The 24874-nt window shown below is 36.6% G+C and overlaps 2 protein-coding genes across 2 annotated transcripts in view; both read right to left on the bottom strand.

Moving 5' to 3' along the window:
* The window catches only part of LOC125238300 (serine protease HTRA2, mitochondrial-like), a 29015-nt gene extending 18990 nt beyond the window's left edge, over positions 1–10025 (bottom strand). The window contains exons 1-3 of the mRNA XM_048145590.1: positions 9899–10025; positions 4784–4967; positions 1329–1491 (exon numbers count right to left, since the gene is read on the bottom strand). Of these exons, the coding sequence (XP_048001547.1) occupies positions 1329–1491; positions 4784–4967; positions 9899–9933 (382 nt within the window). The 5' untranslated portion in view covers positions 9934–10025. The remainder of the gene's footprint in view (positions 1–1328; positions 1492–4783; positions 4968–9898) is intronic.
* Positions 10026–13725: 3700 nt separating this feature from the next.
* LOC125238327 (octopamine receptor Oamb) lies at positions 13726–24664 on the bottom strand. Its single transcript, XM_048145631.1, has 8 exons — positions 24542–24664; positions 19956–20163; positions 19112–19265; positions 18356–18508; positions 17179–17305; positions 16546–16763; positions 15963–16112; positions 13726–15558 (listed from the first exon to the last, which is right to left on the bottom strand). Exons 1-8 carry the CDS (start codon positions 24635–24637, stop codon positions 15555–15557), a joined length of 1110 nt encoding a protein of 369 aa, XP_048001588.1. The 5' UTR covers positions 24638–24664; the 3' UTR covers positions 13726–15554.
* Between the last annotated feature and the right edge of the window lie 210 nt (positions 24665–24874).

The following is a 24874-nucleotide window of genomic DNA, read 5'->3' as shown; positions in this document are numbered from 1 at the left end:
TGGAGGACATAGTAGTTTTAACATGAGTTTGGCACTGTAATATTGGATAAAACCTGTGTGATTTTTTTTATTGCCTATAGTCTACTCAGACTAAAATATTTAATCGTGCCTATATCGCGCAGTCCACATGGCTTATGACCGCGTTCAATGGAGAAACGCTACTTGTGGTCGCGATCCTCAGCATTGAGGGAACGAGGAAGAAAAGATTTAAGCAACACAATGTATGTTGAAATTGTCTATCTTTAATTGGTCTACAAAAAAACCGCGATATGTTTATCCTTTTAGGAAAATTTTTCATGTTTTACCCCATGTTATTTTTGTTTGCCTTGCGTGACGTTGATATCGTAAACAGTGTCTACATAAAGTCATCATGTGTTTTTGTTTTTATCGACATAAATAGATAACACAAAAAGGCCACTAGTATAGAACACTAAACAAAAGCAAAACCTTGTTAGTTATATTATAAAAATATTTATGTACTAACATACTAATAATTTCATATCAGTATTTCATATTAGGGGTCACCCTACTAATTAAGAAATTTTGTGAAATTCACCACTAATAAATTATAAAAATATAGCTCTCAAAAATAGCTCTAATAAAATTTCATACTTAGCTCATAATTTAAAACTGGTAACAAGACAAGCCTGAAGGCCCCTTGTTTCTAAGCTCCAATTATCATCAAAGTCACAATTAAGTAATATTCCAGAAACTAGCACGTACTTTTTGAAGCAAGGCACGATGTAAACAGTTCTATTTCAATATTGTTTGCGAGCCAAGCCATACGTTCGTTGGGGCAATAGGGTTGCTTATTCAGGGCGAATTGACGTCATTTTATGGCATCGCTTTTACTTCTAGACAATGAACTTCATGTAAAAAGAATATTTAACGAATAGTACATGTAATAAAAAGTTTATATTTTACGAACGCAACTATAACAAAATACCTATTGGTCGCATGACTGTATTGACGAATTGAACAGAAAAATATTCAAAGTAGTGTTACAGCCAAGTTTGTTAGCCAACGTATATTTGTAGTGGCAACAAAGTAATATAACAATACAAATTACTTAAATATGTTCCACACAAAAATTTTAATTTCATTTACGATTTCGCTATCCGCTACTAATTTTTGGGAAATTTTTGTATCCAAAATATCAGATACCTAATTCATATTTCTTATTTATGTAGTTTAGGTATGTCTTTATTATCCTATATTTTTCTGTGCAATCTACTGAACTTTTTTCATCCTAAAATGTTAAACTCTCTGTTCAAATAAATACTTACTTTTGACAAATAGAGGGAAAACGTCAAAACGCTACTACTCACCAGCTATAAGCACCATGCCTCCATTAGGAGCTCCAGTGAACAATGACCCAGCTGTGTCTGAAGCCACGTGGATTCTTCTAGCACACGCCGGGTCTTTCTGTCTCACTCGCTCTGCTAGCTCCTTGTTGCTGCTTTCCTGCTCGCACCCGGAGAGGGTGAGGCCCTGGGGACAATTGTGTCAATGTTTAATGAAGGTCATGAAGTAGCAAAGAAAGAAGAGGCACAATATGGTTGAAAGAATTAGGCGTATACAGTGTGTACGCATTATACGGGCGATAAATTAAACCACAGGTATAGAATTTAGTAGTTTACTCTTAATTTTCATCCCATAATATGTTTTTTTTTGTAAATATTCTCAACAACAATGTACCAACTGTAAACATGGTTGCGATGACAGTTAATGACAACTGCCAATGAGCGTTTCACGGGAGTGTTTTTATATTACATTGCAGGAAGAATTATTTTGTATGGAGAACATTTTAATTTAAATTTTAAGTAAAGTTATCTAATTACATTGTATTTACTTATTTAGGTACTTTAAGAAGTGATAATGATGTAAATAAATAATTAAAGGTAATGATAATATCCTGAAGGACGGTACGGTCGACATTTGTCGGGCATGCCGCCGTCCCGGAGAGTCACTCAGGCATATTATTTCCGGTTGTTCTCATCTTGCTAACGGCGAGTACTTGCACAGACATAATCTCGTAGCCAGGATTATTCACCAGCAACTTGCTCTTCAATACGGCCTTGTGGACCGCGAAGTACCGTACTACAAGTACTTACCTGCGCCAGTTCTCGAAAATGGTCGTGCCATGCTCTATTGGGATCGATCTATTATCACTGACAGGACTATTGTAGCCAATAAGCCTGACATTGTGATAATAGATCGACTGCAATGCCGGGCAGTGCTCGTTGACATCACCATCCCCCATGATGAGAATCTCGTGAAAGCCGAGAAGGACAAGTCCAGTAAGTACCTAGACTTGGCTCACGAGATAACCGCCATGTGGGATGTTGAATCAACGATCATTGTTCCGATAGTCGTTTCAGCGAACGGTCTCATAGCGAAGAGTCTCGACCAACATCTTAAGAGACTCTCGCTAGGTGGCTGGATCAAGGGCCAGATGCAGAAGGCGGTGATCTTGGACACAGCGCGGATAGTTCGACGGTTCCTCTCTCTGCAGCCCTAACCACCGGCAGCTTGGGCCCTGCCCCGCTGCTGGCGGCACCCTAGGTTAGGTTTTTTATAATGTGTTTATATGTGTTTTATATTGTTTTGTAAGTGGTTTTGTTATTTTACTTTTATATTCATATTATAAACAGCCTAGCCTAAGATTTGAAAGAAATAAAGAGAATTATATAAATAGTTATATCATTAACTGCCTTTGTGTATATACAGATTCCAAAGTTAAGCTTAAAGTCAATTTCATTCAACATTATCTTTTATGGTTTAATGTTTCGTGATTAAGTATGACTGTATCACGTGATAACGTATGTAAAACGTGACAAGTTCTGCATAATGTCTTGAATAATGTAAAAAAAACTTTAATATAATAAAATACTGATCTCCATTTAGATATTAAATACGGGTTCTAAAAAAAAGTGAAGAAGTAGTCTAATCTAAAGTATTAAACAGAATAATCGTTTTTAAGCTTACTGCTATTACGTAGGTTTTTCTATTTTTATTTATATTTACAGTTCCCTTCCACGCATAAATTATATCCGTACACAACTCAATTGCAATCTATTGGGGATAGCCATTGATACCGCAGGGGACACTGAAGGTCGGTTCCATTAAAGTTTGAAATATGTCGTCATTTATTAGATAATATTGACTAATTTAGATCATTGAAGACAAGTGGGCTGACAATCTCTGTTTTACTTTGTTTAACTATGTGCAATTAGATCGTGGGAGGATCTAAGAGGTTAGTGTGCGAACCGGTAATATGAATAAGTAAATCAACATAACGCATTGAAGAGTTTTAACTATAAGTACGATGTTGCAGATGTTTAATAGGAAAATTTTAACTTGTACGGATTCATTTTTAACCCCCGACGCAAAAACGACGTCTGTCTGTCTGTGTGTGTGTTTGTCTGTGGCATCGTAGCTCACGAACGGATGAACCGATTTAGATTTAGTTTTTTTTTATTTGAAAGCAGAGTTACTCGGGAGTATTCTTAGGCATGTTTCATCAAAATGTGCCCACTCGATCTGTGTAAGGTGTCACCAATATTTATTTATTTACTATGTCGCGGTCGGGATTATTTTTTCAAAATTTTAATTTTATGGTTAGTTTATCTACAATAGTAAAATAAACAAAAAGCGCTTTCTATATTTACGAAATTTGAAATGTATTTAATTCAAATTTGTAGAAATGTTAGTTAAATTTAACTTGATGGGTACATTTTCTAAAATTCAAATAAAAGTTTTCTACAGAACAAACGAAAGCCACTATCGATTTAACCCACATGTAAAGTACCTATGCTAAGCGAATATAAAGAGCATGGGAGATATCGATTTTGTGTTCTTCTAAATCGTGTTATGTGAAATCTAATTATTCTGGGGTGCTTTTTTAATGATTGAGTTGTTGTATTTTTTTTATTGTATAAGTTTTTTTGATATATTTATAGTTTAAGTTAGTTTTAGTTTAATATTTATTATGTTTTAGTGTACTTAGTGTAATAAAAAGTTAGTAATTATTTCATATATTAATATTCAATTACTATAATTATATTCTTTAAATCAAGCCTATTAAATCTGTAATATTTAAATAAGATCTTTGTTATCTCTACTTATCTCTGGAATAAAACTGGATAGTGATTTTATATTATCCGAACTTTATATTCCTACTTATTTTGTTCTATGTTTTTCCACATATTGCAATAGTAGTATATAGTTCACAGGCTTATTTTCAACAACAGACTTTCTTATATAAATAATTATATAATTACGTATTCATGACACGCTCTGAGAAGAAATGAAACGCGTCGCGTGACTATTATCACGTATACAATATACATTTATACTTTTTTAAATCATATACCCATACATAACTCTGAAACTGTTGCGTACTTGTACCTAGTGTAGTGTAGAATAGAATAGAATTTTTATTGCTCTCATGTTAAATCCAGGCTATTTCCTGTTTGTAAGTAAAAGAATGTAGTGTATTTATTTATTTAATTTTTAAATTTTTAAAGAACTATATACCATGAGAGCAATAATTCTATTCTTTCTACTTTCAGTACAATAGGAAAATAAGTCATATGGCATGACATGTCTATTAAATTCATAAAACGTTACTCGATTTCATCGCTGTCAAGATTTGTAATCAGTAGGTATTTTAAAAGCGGCAATACTAAATTATTTCTTGCAAAAACTTGACCAATCTAAGGCTATTACTTTTGTGTACATTGACTTCAAAGCTAACAGAGACTATAGTTTAGTTGCTTACCAAGGAGTCTAGTGGTTTGTCCAACGGAAACCCAGCATCTTCCTTAGCCGCATGTACCATCTCTATAATCCTTGTAGCACATTCTTCTATACCGAGTTGCCAGTGATTCGTACCAGGGCCTTTTGATGTACCAACTACTTTGCCGGCTTCATCGCAGATCACCAGATTTGAATGTGTTGCGCCCCTGAAAAAAATTGGAGTTTTGAAAAAATAAAACAGATTTGGATCAATCGATGGATGTAAGCTAAATCAAGTATATTGCAGTAATTGGGACTTCCCCGTATCATAAATTGTCATTAAATTGCAACCGATAATGTGAAAATAGAATTAACTTTCAACTATCTCTGTTATCACACATTTATTGAAATTTTATTAGTAATGCCCTCAAGTACTTAATCCTTCAGAGTTTAAAGTCACGTAGATATGGTGAAGTTGTATTCATTATTCTATACAAAAATCGTATTTATTTAAGCGTATGGCGTATATTTGCAGACAATTAGTATTATAAGTCGACATCCAGGTTACGCAACCAACCGATCGCGTCAGGTGTCAAATTGGTATAGAGATCCACCGGGCTGCCTTGGAAACGTCTCTTAGGGCATCGTTCGATTATGTGCTGGGTAGTTTGATCCTCAAGGCCGCAGTCACATAACGGACTCTCGTTCCAACCCCATTTGTATCGCATGTGATTGCATCTGCCATGACCCGTGCGAATTCTATTTAGGCGGCACCAGTATTTCCTCGGCAGCGAGAAGCCCTTCGGCTTCTGAGTAGGATTTTGGGTACTTTTGCAATGGCCAGTTGCCATCTCCGACCATTCTTCCTTCCATGCCTGCTCTAGCTGGAACCCGACAGCCCTCAGTTTTCTTCCTGCTTCGCTCGTAGGTCGGCGCGATTTGAGTCGCTGCGGTGGTGGGTTAGTAAACTCTTGGTGGGTAGGTAGATCGGGACGGGAGTATATTTTTTCTGTTTGCCTCAAAAGTGCGTGTTTTCTGCGTAAGTGAGGCGGCGCTATGTGGCTAAGCACTGGTAGCCAGTGAGTTGGCGTAGATTTTAAGGTGCCGGAGACACACCTCATGGCGTCATTCAGTCTTGTGTCTACTTTTTCTGTGTGCGCACTTTCACACCATACAGGCGCGCAGTATTCTGCTGCAGAATACACGAGACTGATTGCTGTAGTTCGGAGCACATCGGCAGATGCACCCCATGAAGTGCCACTAAGTTTATGCAGGATGTTATTGCGTGTGGCTAGCTTGAGAGACGTTTTGGTGATGTGCTCCTTGTATGTCAGGGATCTGTCCAAAGTAACACCGAGGTATTTTGGGTGGGAGTTATATTTGAGGTTTGAACCTTGAAATTTTACAGTAGGTTGGTAGGAAGCATGTTTGTTATGAAGATGAAAGCACGCAACCTCTGTTTTACTGGTGCTTGGTATGAGCCTCCAGGATGCAAAGAAGTTCGACAATAATTTCAGGTCCGACGTCAGGACATCCTCCGCTTCCTCAAATTTCCGACTCCGAGCGACCAGCGCGATATCGTCAGCGTATATGAACTTTCTAGCTGTAGTATCCGGCAGGTCGTGAATATATAAGTTGAAAAGAAGAGGTGCGAGAACTGATCCCTGTGGTAGTCCGTTGTTTAATTTTCTACGCTTGCTTTTGGTATCTCCCAGGTAAACCTCAAATTGTCGCTCACTCAACATGTTAGCTACGAGGGCTGCTATTTCTTTGCTTGGCACAACTGATAGGAGTTTGAAGATGAGTCCATGTTTCCACACTGTGTCGTAGGCGGCTGTAAGATCGATAAAAACCGCAGTGGATTTAAGTTGTTTCTGGAACCCATCTTCTATGTGCGTCGTAAGAGCGAGCACCTGGTCGGCGCAACTACGTCCCTGTCGAAACCCTGCCTGTTCCTGAGGAGTCGCAGCTTCAATGAACGGGGTAACTCGTGCGAGCAGTAGCCGCTCCAACAGCTTATATGTGCAGCTCAGAAGAGCAATCGGGCGATAGTTTTCCGGAAGTTGTGCGCTTTTCCCAGGTTTCAGAAGAGTCACGACCTTGGACGTCTTGAATTCAGTAGGTAGCTGATTTTTAAGCAAGATGTCGGAGAAAAAGACCGTGAGCCAGTTCACAGCCAATGGACCCATGTTCTTGAGAAATTCGTTATAAATTCCGTCAAGCCCGGCCGCTTTACCAAGTTTTAGCTGTTTGATGGCACTTACAGTATCAGTTGTACAAAAATCGTGACGCGACGCGACAGATTTTAAGAAAAACATACTATACTTACTCACTTTTCTTAGTTAGTTGATTATAAAAAGAGATGTTTATTATAAATCGAACTAACCGGGATATAATAATATATATTATGCTTCGACATACCTACTAATTACTTACTAGTTATTAAATACGGGATATTCTACGTTGTAGATACTATTTTAACTAGGGATGTACCGACTAGTCGCCGACTAGTCGGGAAAGCCGACTATCCGGCCACATTTCTAGTCGGCGATTAGTCGGCGACTAGTCGGCAAAAGAGGCCGATTAGTCGGCACTTCATTACTGATAGAAAAACAGTACAAAACTAAATTATCAGCTGAAAATTATGGTTCCATTATGTACCTATTCGTAATTCCTTTCTTTGTCAAAACAACAAATTTCTGTAATCATCACAGAAATAAATTTCCTACCTAGGATTACAGATTTCATAGGCAGGATCACTACCCACTAAGCCAAGCCGCTTGTTAAAAATGGTAAATGATTTCTATTCTAAAAATGGGAAATGTATATAAATATTAGCATGAACCTTTGAACCTGTAAAAAATCATAAAAAGCGCGAACGTAGAACCAAAAATGACATTCAAAATGTCAATTTAGTCGAAAATTATGTTTTGGCCGACTAGCCGACTAGTCAGCCGACTAATCGGCCACTCAAGCGCCGACTAGTCGGTAGTCGGCCTAGTCGGCCAAATCAATAGTCGGTACATCCCTAATTTTAACAAAACAATCAAAACAAATGTGGGTTTTAAGCAAACATTATACTAAATCCTCCCATATAACAAACATCTGCAGCGGAGTGTAAATTAAAAACTACATTAAATAATACATAAATAACTAACATATATCACATTTACCTAAATAAAGTATTTAAATATTAGTATCATAACCCACAAGAAGGCTGATAAGTGATAACAGTACCTAAATAAGCACACGTCACTAAGTTGATGAGGGGCTGTCAAATAATTATTGCAGTTACCTATTCAAAATACGTGTATCAGAAGCAGTGCGCATATTGATTAAGAGATAGCGCCGATAAGACACGATTAGATCGTGAACTTGGCCTTTTGAAGACAACTATTTTAGTTATTTGGTATTTTGTCCGAAATAAATTCAAGGACAACACTTACAAAATGTGTAAAAACTGACTAAGTAGCGTACTGACTAGTACTAAAGCTATCTCATTGAAATCATTAGAATAGTATATTTGTAAACGTAATTTAAGTGTGTAATCAAGTTACCAACATTACTTTAGTTATGTATGACATAATATTGACACTTGACAGTATTTATATTTTTTTTGATAGGCAAAACTTTGACCGACTATTATTACATCATTCCACAGAATACATATTAGTACAAATCATTCTTAGAATTCAATTGGACGTAAGGCGCTAGTTAATGTTGTTGGCAACTTTTATAAAAAAGTTGAATTATTTATACCTTAATAGGTACAAATTACAGGATAATAAAACAGCAAACTACGTTAGCAGTGCATAATTACGTACTGTATTTACGTACTGTACCTAGCAGTGGGGTATATATCACGGCTTTCGATAGGCAATTAGTTATCCATATTTGACTTGGAGCGAAAACAGGTTGGCATACTTAAGCGGTTTGTATTAACCAGATTTCAGGAAAATATAGCTATCTCCTCTATTTGTTATCTAATGACGAATTTATAATTAGGGAAAATTTGGAACCATTTGCAGAGTTCGTGGTGAGGAAAAAAAATAGAGTTACCAACTGTCAAAAACTGACTTTTACTGCCACGATTTAACTAAAAATGTAAAATGATGTGTAAAATGTGTAATATATTTACTGCTATGTGAATAAATTAGGTTTATTGTGTATTTATTCCTTTTATTTATTTTTGAACTTGGCTGTTACACTGCACGTCTAAACTTTTAAAGTATAATATTACTTGTTTGTGACAAATTACTAACAGTTTTATTACAATATTATTGCGTATACATATTAATCGTGAAACAGAGTCATGAATCGTAGACAGGTATTGTAAAGTAACTTGTGCCTTTAAAATAAAAATTCAAGGCAACACTTTCAATGGCTAAAATTGTTAACATTCCATTCACTCCACCTACATTTTACATTAAATCTTAAGCACTTATTTTAAAGTGCATATTACTTTGTACTGAAATTTCAGGCGTGTCTACCATGCCGCCGGTGTTATTGACTCTGATTGGCTGATTTGTGAATATTTTACAATACCATTGGATTCTCGTGTTATGAAAACAATGTTACGTTAGGTATTCCCCTAACGATAGTAGTAAATACATAGTAATCAACAATTAATCTTTCAATGTTTAACATTGTTATACATATGAATGACAATAATCAATTATCACTTTTAATTTTATTTTATTTATTACCGGAATTAGTTCTCAAATCCTTAAAGTATATTGAGTAACTATTTTTTTAATTTTTCGTTAAAAACATGAGACGCCCGGAACCTTATTTTGATCCTACTAGAATAAATGACTTTTATCTTTATTTTTATAAAATAAAAAAACTTAATATAAGTACTCACATGTTATACATATTTCAATGTGTATGTTATGAAATAAAATAACTTCTATACCTGAGTAAATAAGCCGAAAATAACATAAATATTTATAAACGAATAATCACTGGCATTGACATTTAGACGACGTTTGTCACAGTAAATATAAAACAATATTTAAAATCCAGTTTAATAATTAAACCATTCAATTAGCTTTGTACGTTTAAACGTTTCGAAACACTAGGCATTCCAAGGAGAGCCTTTCTACTTTCGACTGCTAATAAATATAGTCTAAAATAACGTTATTTAATCGTTACTCACCCTTCGACACCGCCGAAGTACAATTTGTTAACCATGCTTATTTAAAAATACACTTTAAGTTCCGGTGTGAAATCAAAATAAACACGATCGTTCAATAATTTCAACAAAGACACGCTCTCTCGCCACGAATACAGCGAGTTGACTGATCGAATCAACTGTCAGAACGCTGTCAGCGTACGTCACAGCTAGTGCTGCGCGTTTTTTCACGATCGTTATTTCGGTTAGTGAAAATAACGGTATCGTTATCTATGGTTGTAACGGTTTAGGGCGCCATCTAGTTATGGGTTTTGGGAAATGGGAAACTTAGTTGCTCAATCCAAGTTAGCTCAAGTTCAGTCTCTAAGTTAAAGATGGCGTTATAATAATCCAAGTTTTGCCTGAATGTTTGCAGTGAGTTTTCATTTAAAAAACGCAAAAAACGTGAAGTTTTTAAATGGGGTTACTTTATTTTATACAACCACACAGAGCGTGTGTGAATGACGGATAATTCTTACTGTTAGGCTCCCCACAGACAGTCTTAAAAATTCATAATCTTAAAAAAAACTTGTATGCAATCTGACAGTTCAGATCTGTCAGTGTCTTGTCAGTGTCAGTTTGAACTGTCAGATTGCATACAAGTTTTTTTTAAGATTATGAATTTTTAAGACTGTCTGTGGGGAGCCTTAGTGTGCGTCAAAACCAAGTCAAAACGTAGAAGCGTGGTAGAAGCTAAATTTGACCCACTTCCCGGTTTCCGATTGAGCTGAAATTTTGCAGACATATGTAAATCACGTGACAATGCAACATTATGGTATCATGGAGCTGATCTGATGATGGAGCAGAAAGGTGGTCTCATAGGAATTAACTCTGTCGGCCGCTGTACACATATGGCCAACGGTTCCACCAACCCTTTGTGAAACCCCTTGGCCAAGATAAGAGCCGCTGTTTACACATTGGCGAACCAATCACTTGGCATTGGCTCTTCATGAAAGATGGACGTGGAATGGAAAAGCCTAGGAAATTCTAGATCATAGACGTTGACAGAAAAATTTGATTAAAAAATAATAACCCCGTAGTAAAATTAAATTATTTGAAATATTAACAATTTTTTGAATATTATGATAAGAACATTTATCTTTTTAGGGTTCCGTAGTCAACTAGGAACCCTTATAGTTTCGCCATGTCTGTCTGTCCGTCCGTCCGTCCGTCCGTCCGTCCGTCCGTCCGTCCGTCCGTCCGTCCGTCCGTCCGTCCGTCCGCGGATAATCTCAGTAACCGTAAGCACTAGAAAGCTGAAATTTGGTACCAATATGTATATCAATCACGCCAACAAAGTGCAAAAATAAAAAATGGAAAAAAATGTTTTATTAGGGTACCCCCCCTACATGCAAAGTGGGGGCTGATATTTTTTTCATTCCAACCCCAACGTGTGATATATTGTTGGATAGGTATTTAAAAATGAATAAGGGTTTACTAAGATCGTTTTTTGATAATATTAATATTTTCGGAAATAATCGCTCCTAAAGGGAAAAAAAGTGCGTCCCCCCCCCTCTAACTTTTGAACCATATGTTTAAAATATATGAAAAAAATCATCAAAGTAGAACTTTGTAAAGACTTTCTAGGAAAATTGTTTTGAACTTGATAGGTTCAGTAGTTTTTGAGAAAAATACGAAAAACTACGGAACCCTACATTGAGCGTGGCCCGACACGCTCTTGGCCGGTTTTTTTAGGAAATACATTAAACATTTGCAAGGTTATTTTATTTCTTAAAATCTACACTATTATTGACATAGATAAACTTATTATTTTCGTAAATATTTCACTACCGTCCTCTCTGACGGCTGACGACCAACTGAATGAAGCGCCAACGTGTAAACGCAGTTGGCCATTGGCGCCAAGATCCTTTGATGTGTGGACAAAAAACCGACACCAATCGGTTGGCCGGCAAGCGCAAGCGCCAACTGCCAACTTACGGCCAAGTAGCCCTCTACACGCTTGGTCAAGGGGGTTGGTGGAACCGTTGGCCATGTGTGTACAGGGGCCATGTCATGAAACGTCGTATCCCATCGAGTAAGGGGTTATTAAGGTGTTTTTAGAAACGTGTCGGAGAGCAGTAGATGACTGTTTAAAGAAAGGTACATGTCGGCGATAAAAGCTTCTGCCAAAAATGATTTTTTTGCAAAAAAACTTATTTTGTTAGACTTAAGAAATGTCAGATCGGGCAAGACTAACATTTTGAGGATTCCCTATTAACTTTCGTGCCTGAGGACCTCATCTTACTTAAGGCCACTTGCACCACCTGCTTAACTCAAGGTTAGTGGACTGTCAACTGTCAAATTATATATAAAATAGTGGGTTAACTGTCGAAAGGGGAATCTTGGAAATAATGGTGATTTTTACGACTTTCGAAATTACCCTAACGCATCTTAAGTAAAATTAATTATGGGAACAAAATAAGAAGTACACAAACATCTCATATATTGTATTTACATAATGTTACAAATATTACAATCACGTACAGGTACACTCTAACTGAGGACATGACACCGAATAACGAGGAACATTGAGATCTTTGACTAGTGTATGGGGAGCGGCGTCCATTTTGAAATTACCAGAAATTATATTAACCTCAGAACATAATATATAATACTAGCTTTAAAGAGACAAAACGTATGCCACTCTCTATCCCTTCAACTATCTCCACTTAAAAAATCACGTCAATTCGTCGCTCCGTTTTGCCGTGAAAGACGGACAAACAAACACACACACTTTCCCATTTATAATATTAAGTATGGACTAGAGAGTGGATTCATCTGTTAGCTCATTGAGCATACAGGCCCCGTAGCCGAATGGCATTTCTGCGACGCGAAACGCCACCGAAACGACGCAGAAATGCAGTCTGGCTCTGTCGCGCCAATACACAAGAGCGATAGAGATAGATAGCTACGAAAGAGATATTATCGTGAGCGTTTGTGCATTCGGCTACGCACACAGAATATTGTATTCAGACAGTAACTAGATATTCTCACAAGGAAGCAAAATTACCTATTTTTAGGGTTCCGTACCAAAAAGGTACAAAAGGAACCCTCGTGTTTAGCGACGGTGGACTTACATTTACATTTTATAAACAATATTCGAAAAGAAGTGTTTTTGAACAGAAACTGAAGAAAAAACCCTTTTTGGAATAGGTGATGTGGAAAAATAATGAATTGAAATAAAAACTCCCAAATTCGCAATCCGAAAAACGCGAAATTTAAACTTTCTTGCAACATTTTTGTTTTTGACTACCTACTTAGCTGGTTTTAAAACTAAAACTTCTTATTTTGTTAATAATAACAGGCCTTTGCATCTATAACAGATGATTCAAGCAGCATCTTTGCGACATTTACGTTCGTGGCCGTATAGCCCAATTCGAGAGAGGATCCCTCGTCCGCACACTTGGCAGGTGTATGCTCCCCCAGATGGGCGGGGGTTAGAGGCCTGCTCGTGACGCCTCATGCGTTTATCATTCAAGGAGGAGAACCAGGCATTGTCGTACTTATTTTGTTACAAGCCCCGAATTTCATGTTTTACTTATTAGGCCGTTATTAAAATTGTAGGAAGGTACCTACATATTTATTTAGATACAATTGGTCTGTAAATGGGCCATTTTTTTCAAAGTTGTCAACCCCACTTTTTTTTGGATTTGGAAATTCTTGTGTGGGGTGTCCACTCAGAATTGCGAGCTCTTTCAATTCTAATAGGAGAAAAAAGTGTCCCAAGGTTTTTTCCCCATTCCGTTACCATTTTTTCATAAATTTTGTATGGCGGTAACGGAATGGAAGGTTCGAAAAAATGTATGGAAATCTTGGGACATTTTTTCTCCTATCAGGATCGAAAGACCTCGCGATTCTGAGTATTAATCGCGTAAAAAATACCCATGTTACAAAAATAGTGGGGTGAACAACTTTGAAAAAAATGGCCCTAATTAAATGGGTAGATGGGTACCTAGTAATAACACATTCTTGTAATATTTTGCAAAATGATAATACTTGTAGAAGTAAAACCTATTTTTGTTTTCTAATACCTAATACAACTGCGTCCTTTCTAAATTAAATACTTTGCTAACTTTAATAATGAAACTACCGTGAGGCACTGACATTAAACATGTAAAATCGGGTAACTCGCGTAAAATTGTCGTGTAAGTCTGCGCAGTCTGCCGTCGGGATACTATCGGCATCGGGCGTGCTCAATGAAGATGCTCCTCGTTACGGAGCGAAACATGTCGAGCGACCTACGACAATTTTACGTCAACTACCCGATTTTACATGTTTAATACTTTGCTAACCTACAAAATAATAAGGATGTCAGGCTCAGTAACTTCAGATAATTTCAAAATGGATGCCACATTTTTATTAAAAACTAACACGCCAATACGTCCCTCCGACGACCACACAATATTTACATAATCTTTATAGCTAAAACAGTCTTTAGTAAAATACACATAAGAGTCCATCACCTTCGCTAATATTCACTATTGTTATTAAACTTATTAAGGCCTTTTTAGAAGATTGTAAGCTCTTAGCATCTCTCTCTTTTTATCCCTGTTGAATTAGAGCCCAAATTCAACATTTCCTTAACTATTTTGTATCTTCTGTATTCTTATTTTTATTATATGATTAGATTTCTCTTCTTTAAAAGCTAGTTTTACGTTTTGATAGTTCTTTGTTACGTCTAGCTACCAAATAAATAATATAGTTTTGTTTTCAGAAACCTTAGAGAATTTACTTATTGTTGAATTTAAGTGTTTTAACATTATTTTTTCAACAAAGTTGTTCTTTATTTTTGTCTGACCAATTTAGTCGACTTTGTCCTTTATAATATATTTCATGGCTGTCTTGGTTTCTAATTCTTAACAATATAAATCTCAGGGGTATTTTGTTATTTTTTGTTTTTTTACCATTTCAAGCATGGTGAGATTGCTTAAGAAAGCAAGCATTTGTGGAGTAGGCCGTTCGAATATAGTGCTAGAAGCTCTGACAAAGGTAGAAAAGTTGTTTCTTGTTCTTGCTTCACCATTTTCAGTTATTTTATTACCAAGTTTGCTTGCAAGTTCAGCTGGGTTGCGTTCATTCCGTTCTTCGTTTTCATTGCCCGTCTTTTATCTAATCCCTCCTGATTTGTAAAATCTGTTTTCTCCATCTACTTTATTAAACTGAAAACCAGCGCTATAACAGCTAGCTTGGTTATACAGCAAACACCGAGTCTTTGCTGAGCTTGAGCCTTTTTGCGAACACACAAACATGGTCGGTTTTTTATTTTCTTTTATTGTTTGTTTTGAATTGTTTGATGTGTGCTTGCGAATAAAATGTATTTCTTTCTTTATTTCTTTTTTCCCTTTTGTCACACTGTTTTTATACCGCGATAATTTAAATGATTGATTTTATGATCCTTTTCTTTCATGTCTCTTTGTTTTGTTTTATTTTTCTTTGTGATAATAAATGATTCTTCTTCTTCTACTTTATATTTTGTGTGTTTCCTTTCCTTTTTTTCTGATTATTACAAAAAATCATCTTTTTGTCATAGGCCGTTATTAACTTTCAGAAGCTATCGGAGGAAGGTGACGGCTCGCTGTCCCTGCTAGACACACGCGACGGTAGCCTGGAATTGTGGGTTCTGCCGTCGCGGGGTCTGACGTCACCTGGAAATAATAAATGACAGTGAGCAAAACAGAAATCATCTTCATTAGACTTGACATGATGAAAGTAATTGGATGAAATGACCCTACAATGGTAAAAGGTACCTACGCAATCACGATAAATGAAATCTACACTGTCTAGAGAAATAAATGTGCAGACTTTGTACTGGTCGCTCAGTTAAACCTATATTGGACTGGTGATCTGGAATTAGGTAGACAGCGCAAAAGGACAAAATAAAACTTAGTTGACTGATCGATTTCAGCAGGATCACAGAAAATCATCAAAAGTAAAAATCCTCTTAAGAAGCTACTGTTTGACTTTGTGCGCCAAGTGGGGCCTCCCAGATGCTCACTGCCTGGATGTCATCTAATCCCTAGGTATAGAGTAAATATTAACTGTGAATTACCTGTCATTACTCGTGCTGTTGGATATATCCTGCTCCTCTAGCGAAGTCTCGTGAGGTTTGGGCTCAGCACGACGAGCCGAGCCGTCAGACTGCCGACGCGGTCCCGCGCGGCCGCAGAAGCACTTGCAGATTATACGTTTGAAGGCGAACCTGAAATTATTTGAAAAAGTCTTCAGTCTTCTTCATAGCGCCTTAGCTTTGTCGACTAACGGTAAAAGTGTAGTGTTCGATGTGAAGTAAGTTAGGTCATCGTAACTTATCGAAAACTTCACAAAAATTGTGTCAAATTTAATGAGTAAAGCAAACATCGCATATGTTTTTGCGGTTAATAAAAATGTCGTATTTAACATTTTCTAGCTATTTTGGTGACCGCTGTAGGTCTCTGTAAACTTTCTCTACTCCCACAAATCCGTAACGCATTTTCAATTGATAGACATATTTGAAATCTCGTGGTAAACAAGTTTAAAATATTTTTTTGTGATATTGTGAGGTTAACAAAATGAGGAGTTTCCTAATCTCACTAAAAGTGCAACTTCTCGATACTTACAGTAAAAAAAATCCAATCAATGAACAAACATCTCACCTAAAGTCCTTGGAAAACAGCGCATAGATAAGCGGATTGATGGCCGAATTGCAGTAACCCAGCCAGAAGAGCACAGAGAAGATGATGGAAGGCACGCAATCCCCACAGAAGGCCCGGACCACGTACACGCTGAAGAATGGGAGCCAGCAGAAAACGAAACCGCCGACGATGATGCCGAGGGTCTTGGCGGCTTTGGTCTCCATTTTGAAGCGTTTCACCTGGAAACAGATGAATAGCGTTTGGATGAAGAGAATACAATATGGATCTATGAGTTTGATACTACAGAAGTTTTAGTTATGTTTGAGAACTATATTACAAGTCTATGAATCTTACGAGTAGGTATCAATTTATTTAATAAAATATAAAATACAACATTATCGGAGAACCTAAATTGTTACATTTCTTAAAGTATACGAGTAACTAGTGGTAGGATAAAAGAGCATACCTACGATGGTGATGGTAGTGTAAAGGATAAATATCCATAAATTGAACGACTGTTATCGAGTCGCCACTAAAATTGCAACTGGAGTTTGAACGGCCATTAGCGGTAGTCGCTTAAAACAGTCAGGTCTTTTAGTTTGCCATATGACGAAGTGGAAGAAGGGGACGGTAGCATTTTATGTAGAAACTTACTTGAGCTTTTATATTCCTCTTTCCCATTCTTCTCGTGGCCCTGGGTTTGTCGTCAAACTCATCGTAGAGCGGCCCCGGAGCCAAATGATGCGGCGGTCTCACTCTCAGTCTGCTTTCAGTCAATTCTCTGCCAAAATTTCAATAAGAATGTGCTTAGTTTTTTTTTTACATCAACATATATTTTAGGTGTAAGACAGCTGTTACAAAATGTAAACATATGAAAGTGTAATGGATACTATACGTGTGCTTAGGAAAACGCAATTTAATACGGCATAAAAGGTGCTGTTCTAAACAAAGGTCAATAATACTATTGTCCTGGCTCTGTAAGTTCAAGTCACATTTTTGATACATGACAGCGTCCACAAAATGTAAACTGGCGCGACCTAATGAAATTTCAAATAAAATCCTTTAATAATGTTTACAAAAATCAAGTACTTAAAAACAATATTTCGCTTACTTTAAACATAATCTAACACATGTTATACTTTTGCAGATCTTCGTTAGTGAATATTTTACGATATTAATTTATCACGCAGGATTTACTTATTAAGTCATTTATAATTCATTTTTATTTTTAAACTAGTGCTGCTGTGGCAGAGTCTGTCATTTCGATTCAAATGACATTTTAGTTTAAGCGCCTCCTTGTGCATAGGGCCTAATCGATTCAACCAATTAAATAATCGCTAGATTTGGCAAACGATACGTCTTAGCCACATCGCAACATACTTCAAAACAAATGAGTCAAAAATGTGAACTTACAGGTCGGGCACAATAAAGTGATTTTTACTAAATGCTTAGGAATAAATATTAGGTACTACTATGACGATGAATCTGGTGTAGTTGACAAACTCAATGAAGATTGTGTTGAAAAAAGGCTAAAAAAAGATAAATAAAATAAGTGATTATGCAAAATAGTTAGAAAACAAATGATTTAACATCAGAAAAGTATAAAATTGGCTACGATAAAATCACAAAAAGAAAAAGTAGCATAATGAAGATGATTACACTGATGAAGATGTAGATAGAGAAGTCAATGCAGATGATGCTGAAGCCGATGAAGATGGTTTTGAAGTCGATGATAATAAAGTTCAAGTCGATGATAATAAAGTTGAGGCCGATGATGATGAAGTTGAAGTCGATGATGATGAAGTTGATGATGATGTTGATCATCGCGAACCTGCCGTCGCGCTCGTAGTGAACAGCGTACAGCGAGGGGCTGGGGGATCTACTGGGAGACCGGGAGTTCTCGTGCGTCTGACAGATCTGTTCTGACGACGGGTACGAGACAGAGATTTTGACTTTTTCATGCGCTCGTCGGGCACTGGAATGTCTGGAAATAACAATAAAAAAGTCAAAGGAAGTTTGGGTTGCAAAGACAACGGCTAAGTATACCTATTCACTAAAGGTTTTCCTACTGATAGCCAAAATTATAAAGTAATATCAAGATAGAAGCAGGCAAGATTCGAGTGGTAAAACTATTGCAATTTCTACTAGTAAACCTATGACTACTTACAAACTTCAGTGCCAAGAACATTTTCGAATATGAAATAAGAGATAGCTGACTTGTCTTTTATCCCTTTTTCCTACATTCCTTTCTAAAATGATCCCTCTACTATTTACTGTATAACAAACATGCATTACAACAAAGAAACTTAGTGATCCTAGTGATCGCATAAAAATAAGAATTTAGAGGACATAATATTTTGTCACATGATCAATTACTTGAGTAAGCTGAACAAAGTTTACCTTCTAAACCATCGACACCATCGTATATCAGAAGAGCACACTAACATTATTCTTTAAGAAGATCTTAACATAAATATTACATTAAGTAATAAGAAGCTGTTTCACTACCAGTAATTTCGGCAGATCTCTGAGTGGAAATGACTGTCGAAAACATAGAAAATGGATGGGTAAAAGGAATCTCACGTACCTTCTAAGTCTCTCAGGACTTGCACTAAGCGAGGTACTGGTAGAATGGTTAGAAGCAGTAGACAGAGGAGAGCCGTGAGGTCTCGTGGACCCTCTTCCTCGGTGGATGCGCAGCGTTAGTCTGTTGTCGTCGAATCTGCTGCCCAAGCCTTTACCTGGAATTAAAAGGTGTTGTTCAATATCTCTACGGTTAAAAGACTTTAAATACTTATGTTCGTACTCTTCGAACAAACCGTCAGAAGCTCATGAAAGAGATTCTTAAACTGGTTATTTATTCTTCTTGTGGAATCTTTTCTTCTGTAGTTAGCTTTTTTCTTCAATTTTTTTGTCGAAACCTATCATACATAAAAGACAGATCAACTTTACACAGATCAATCTAGCCCCAAACAAAGCAAAGCTTGTACTATGGGTGCTAGTCGACGATATACTTACTTATATAGATAAATACATACTTATATATACATAGAAAACATCCATTCAGGAACAAATATCTGTGTTCATCACACAAATAAATGCCCTTACCTGGATTCGAAGATTAGCTTAGCTTAATAATAATTTTTAGCTTTTATTTTTATTTTTTTTAGCTTAATAATTTATTTTTTTAGCTTAGCGTAATAATTTTGATTGTCCTGCTTCTGCAAGAGTAATATGAACGTCATAATTTCATCGTAGATTGATCTAAACGAGTGAATGGTGTTGTTTGTGATAATGATGACGCTGATGATATTAATGACTATGACAATGACAATGATGTTTAGGAACTGCAGTGGATACCGGCATCATTTCGGACGTCACGATTCTAAAGAACTCAAGGATAGAAATGTTATTTTCAAACACGCAAATACCTTTGGTAGTCCTAAAGCCCTGGTTGATGGCCTTAGTGGTCCTGACAGCGGCCTTGTAGATCCTCCAGTAGAAGAACAGCATCACGAACATGGGGATGTAGAAGGAGCCGAGCGCGGAGTACACGACGTAACCGGCGTCGTTGGTGAGCTCGCACGTCCACGGGCAGTGCTGGTTCGGTGCCCAGCCGTCGAGCTCTGCTTCTTCTGGCTGTGGAAGGAAAAGGTACCTTTTATTTAACACTTTCTTGATACATACACATCAGAAAAGCAGCGCTGAAAGTCACTAGTAATATGCTGAGTTCAGAACATTTCGTGACATCAGCACATTTATTATTTTACAGTATGTAGGTACTCGCACTATTATAATTATATTCTGTGACGTAGGGTAAAATCATCAGTGCCCAGCCGTGCGCCAGTGGTCAGCCTTTTTTGTACATTTCGGGCTGTAACTATCAATGTTTTTGTCAAATTCGTGTCAAAATTTCAAAGATCTTCTGACATGAAGCATTATAGTGCTTTCGCCATTTTTTTAGAATGTCACATGGTATTTTGCTAAGATGTAAGCAGCCAAATTATGATTTCTTGGTTAAAGAAGAAGAACTTTTTGGCTTAATTAATACAAACTATCGGAATAAAGTAAAAAAATAATAAAAATGAGACAGACAGATTCGGATACATTTCTACTTGATACAAAATTAATTCTTATAAATATTTTTGTGAACTTCACAAAAAATATCTTTATTCTTTTACCAACAAAAGCTCTTCAACGAAAGTTTCCAATTCAAACTGAGCTTATTCATCTACTTCTAACAACCCAACTTTCCCGAGGCGACCCATATCAAAAGTATATTTAGAGCAACCAAATTCAGGAACAAATAACTGTCAGGATCAAGTACCTTAATATCTGTCTGCCTAAAAGGGTCACCCGTATGAGGGTCAATTAGCACTTTTACATCGCAGACGTGTTTAAATAGACTACCCAAACAGGTATCTACTTGAAATTTATTTTGGCTATGCATAAAAATACTGTAGGCCACTGATATTTTTCGATTGTATTTTATTTTCTGATTTCCGGCTTGGGATTAGGACTTTCTTTCACTTAGGATCCTAGAGTATCACGTACTTAATAAGTAAGACTAAAAATGGATGACCTTTATGTATTTGATAATGGATTAAATATAGGTAAATGAATAAGATGGACGACTATTAAATTTATCATACCTGTCACGTTTTAAGAAACATAAGTACGAAAGTGATGCATGTCGCGAAAACTGGCGAAAAGTGACAAAAACGCAAACACACAATACTCTTTGTTACACAGAAGAAACACAAAATAAAAGAAATATCTCTTATTTAAACTTTCACGATTATTACACTTAAGTAATTATTTTTAAAATCGGGACTTAATTGCGTATGACTACATATTAAACTGACCTCCAATGTTTCAGAGACGGCGTTGTCCCCGTGGTCTCGGACGTTGTCGTTGGAGGTCAGTTTAATATGTAGTCATACGCGATTAAGTCCCGATTTTAAAAATAATTATGTAAAAGAAATATGAACAGAGGTAACCACCATACCGCTTCTAGTCTATCTGTGTTTCACACTTAATACTTCGATTAAACACAAATAGTTCCTTAAAGTTAACTAGCTCCGAGCTCCGGAGAGTTATCAAGACCAAAACGCATTATAATAAACTCAAACGGTCCTCATCGTATACAGAATAAGGCCCTCTTTCAGTTAAAACGCTGATGTTTACCTTATTACTTATTAACTTGACATTCCGTCTGGCACCTGTCTTATCGGCTTACCTATTTACACTTACGAGTACAACGATTTCAAATGCTTCTATGCGAGACTTTATGGTATCGTCTTGGAGTATATTTTCGTTTGGTTCATTTTCATTTTAAAGTAGTTCTGGTTTAGATTTGGGAACTTATTTGAATTAAGACATATTGATTTTCTTGTTTGTTACCGTTTGAAGGTTTGAGTGATACATCAATGGGATCTTTAATTATGTATGGCAGACGTCAGTTAGCTAATTTTAACGGACAGTGACGTCGTTTGTTTCGATTTGATGTGGGCGGTATTGTGTATGTAATTGGAGTTGGCTTACATAATTATATATTTTATGAATATCAGTTTCATTGTTTTTCGTCCTCATAAATATAACATTCAAACGTTACTGTTGGTCATTTTTCAGTACCTATGTAAATGTGATGATTAAAAAAAAATGTTTTCTCTTATTGGTAAAAAATTAAATTGATTAATGAGGATAGAATAATATTGAGCTTTCCGATATAAGTTTTTCCGATTTTAATTGGTATAGAAAGATTACGATAGTTTATTACAAATAAACCACCTGGAAAAATGTACTCTGCCAGAACGTTTTTATAAGTAAAAACAAATGCACATCATTCTACTGACAACCTGTGTGTGTTTTATTATAATAGCCGCGGATATTGATAATTAAAAAATAAAAACAGTTTAAACAAATCTCTACGCTGAAAATACAGAACAGCTTGACAAAATTTACTTGAATAAATTTGTTTTTTATCATGCAGAAATGTCTGGGAGCGATATTACATATTTTTAAATTAAGAAAAATTCACACCTCCGGCAGGACTCGAATCTGCGACCTCTGGCCTAATAGGCCTAATAGGCCAGAGATCGCAGGTTCGAGTCCAGCCGGAGGTGTGAATTTTTCAATTTTTAATCTAATTTAAAAATATGTTACTTTAATAAGTGAATATCTTCATGACACACACTAATAATTATGAATACTTGCATTAGCAAGCATGTCAACACATTGCCAAGATAAATAATTATTTACAGAGCAACACTCCGGATGAAACATCTGGCGTCGTAATTGACACATAAGTCCGTACTTAAGCCATAATTTTGTGAATATGGGTAAGGAAGGATTCTCTCGAATGTATATTTAGAGGTGTGAGCCTACAGTAAGATAAGTAAAGGAAAGGTAAGTACAGTAAGGTAGCCTTTCGATACATGTGCGATATTTTAATAAAAAATGTTAAACGAGTGGCGATAAATTAAAACACGAAGGTAGAGAGTGTTAAGTCGACACGAGTTGCAAATTACTTATTCGCACATGTATCGTACAAAGATTTACAATACTTCATCATCCTCCTTGCCTTGGTCAGCTTTGACAACTAATCCCAAGATTTGGCGTAGGCAATAGTTTTACGAAAGCGACTGCCATCTGACCTTCCAACCCGAAGGGTATATAGGCCTTACTGGAATTAGTCCGGTTTCCTCACTATGTTTTCCTTCGCCGAAAAGCGACTCGCAAATATCAAATGACATTTCGCACATAAGTTTCGAAAAACTCATTGGTACGAGCCGGGGTTCGAACCCACGACCTCCGGATCGAAAGTCGCACGGATAACGCAAGGAGGATGATGATTAAAATAAAGCGGAGACCAAACCACTACATTGAATTGAACTGTCTACAAAATGGCTGAATGGCTTTACTATACACAAACAAACGTTTAAAAAGAAACTAAGTATCTTCCTGTTAAATAAACTAAAAGATAAAATACGACCTGTATAAAATGTAATCACTGCAAATTGTATCTTTATGCTGTACGCTTAAATAAGAGAATTAACTCCCTACTTCATGTCATAATAGATAAGAAAATATTAGTTTGAACTGTAAAGTAAACGCTGTAAGTGTAATGTAAACGCTGAAACGCATAATTGCTAGATTAAGAGGTAATCGCTCATAAAGCGCATGAAGTAAAGGGTTAAGGTAAGCTAGGTTTTGGCTACGCATACATGCATCGTATACGTATATGTACATGTGTGTGTGTATGCATAGCAAAAACTTATATATATATATATATATATATATATATATATATATATATATATATATATATATATATAAATATTATACATATATTTTAGCTTGATAAGTGTATGGGAGCCTCGTCTGCCAACAAACCACAAAGTGGTTTGGCAGAAGATATGTAATAGGGTTAAGCTTTACGTTCTGAATAAACGTTTTATTTATTTTTTTTTTTTTTTATAGCAGGAAAGTACGTGAAGCGATTGATATCAGAAAACAAATACATAGTATTATATCGTTAGTTATACGCCCTCAGGGCAAATATGGCGATGATTTATGTATACATATGTATCTATCTTTGCTCTGTAATTAAATGTGAAATCCGTTACGCGTGTAACATTAATTAAACTAATTGATTCTCTCAACAAGGGGCAATCTCCATGTTTTAACTTGCGTGTCATATAACTACTCCTATCCACCGAACATGTGTGCCATTTTAGATCTCTCGCTTTCGTTAGCGCTTTAGTTCTCTTTCGACTCATGATGCTCCGGTAGATGACCGGTCTGTGACCGCCACATAGTGGTCAAAACAGATTGTCAAATAAACTGACCTTTTTATCCTTCCAACCGACCAAAGGCGGGAAACAAATGACGGAACGACAGCATCCATAACCCAGCAATGAGCGCTTTAGCTCTCTTTTGACTCATAATGCTCTGGTAACTGACCGGTCTTGTGACCGCCACGTAGCGATCGAGAGAGATTGTCAAATAGACTGACCTTTTTATCCTTCCAACCGACTAGAGGCGGGAAACAAATGACGAACGATAGCACCCACAGCCCAGCTATCAGGGCCTTAGCTCTCTTCCTGCTCATGATGCTCGGGTAGCTGACCGGTCTTGTGACCGCCACGTAGCGATCGAGAGAGATTGCCAAATAGACTGACCTTTTTATCCTTCCAACCGACTAGAGGCGGGAAACAAATGACGAACGATAGCACCCACAGCCCAGCTATCAGGGCCTTAGCTCTCTTCCTGCTCATGATGCTCGGGTAGCTGACCGGTCTCGTGACCGCGACGTAGCGGTCGAGAGAGATGGCGCAGAGGTTGAGGA

This window comes from Leguminivora glycinivorella, chromosome 23, assembly GCF_023078275.1.
Source record: "Leguminivora glycinivorella isolate SPB_JAAS2020 chromosome 23, LegGlyc_1.1, whole genome shotgun sequence".
Classification (NCBI taxonomy): Eukaryota; Metazoa; Arthropoda; class Insecta; order Lepidoptera; family Tortricidae; genus Leguminivora; species Leguminivora glycinivorella.
This window is presented reverse-complemented; position numbering and strand designations above follow the sequence as displayed.

Coding starts and splice junctions, on each gene's coding strand:
- LOC125238327 (XM_048145631.1), bottom strand. CDS start 24,637: ATGAGCAGGAAGAGAGCTAAGGCCCTGATAGCTGGGCTGTGGGTGCTA. Junction 19,266..19,955: donor GGGCTTTAGGACTACCAAAG/GTATTTGCGTGT, acceptor TTTTAATTCCAG/GTAAAGGCTTGGGCAGCAGA. Junction 16,764..17,178: donor AGAGGAATATAAAAGCTCAA/GTAAGTTTCTAC, acceptor ATCTGTTTCCAG/GTGAAACGCTTCAAAATGGA.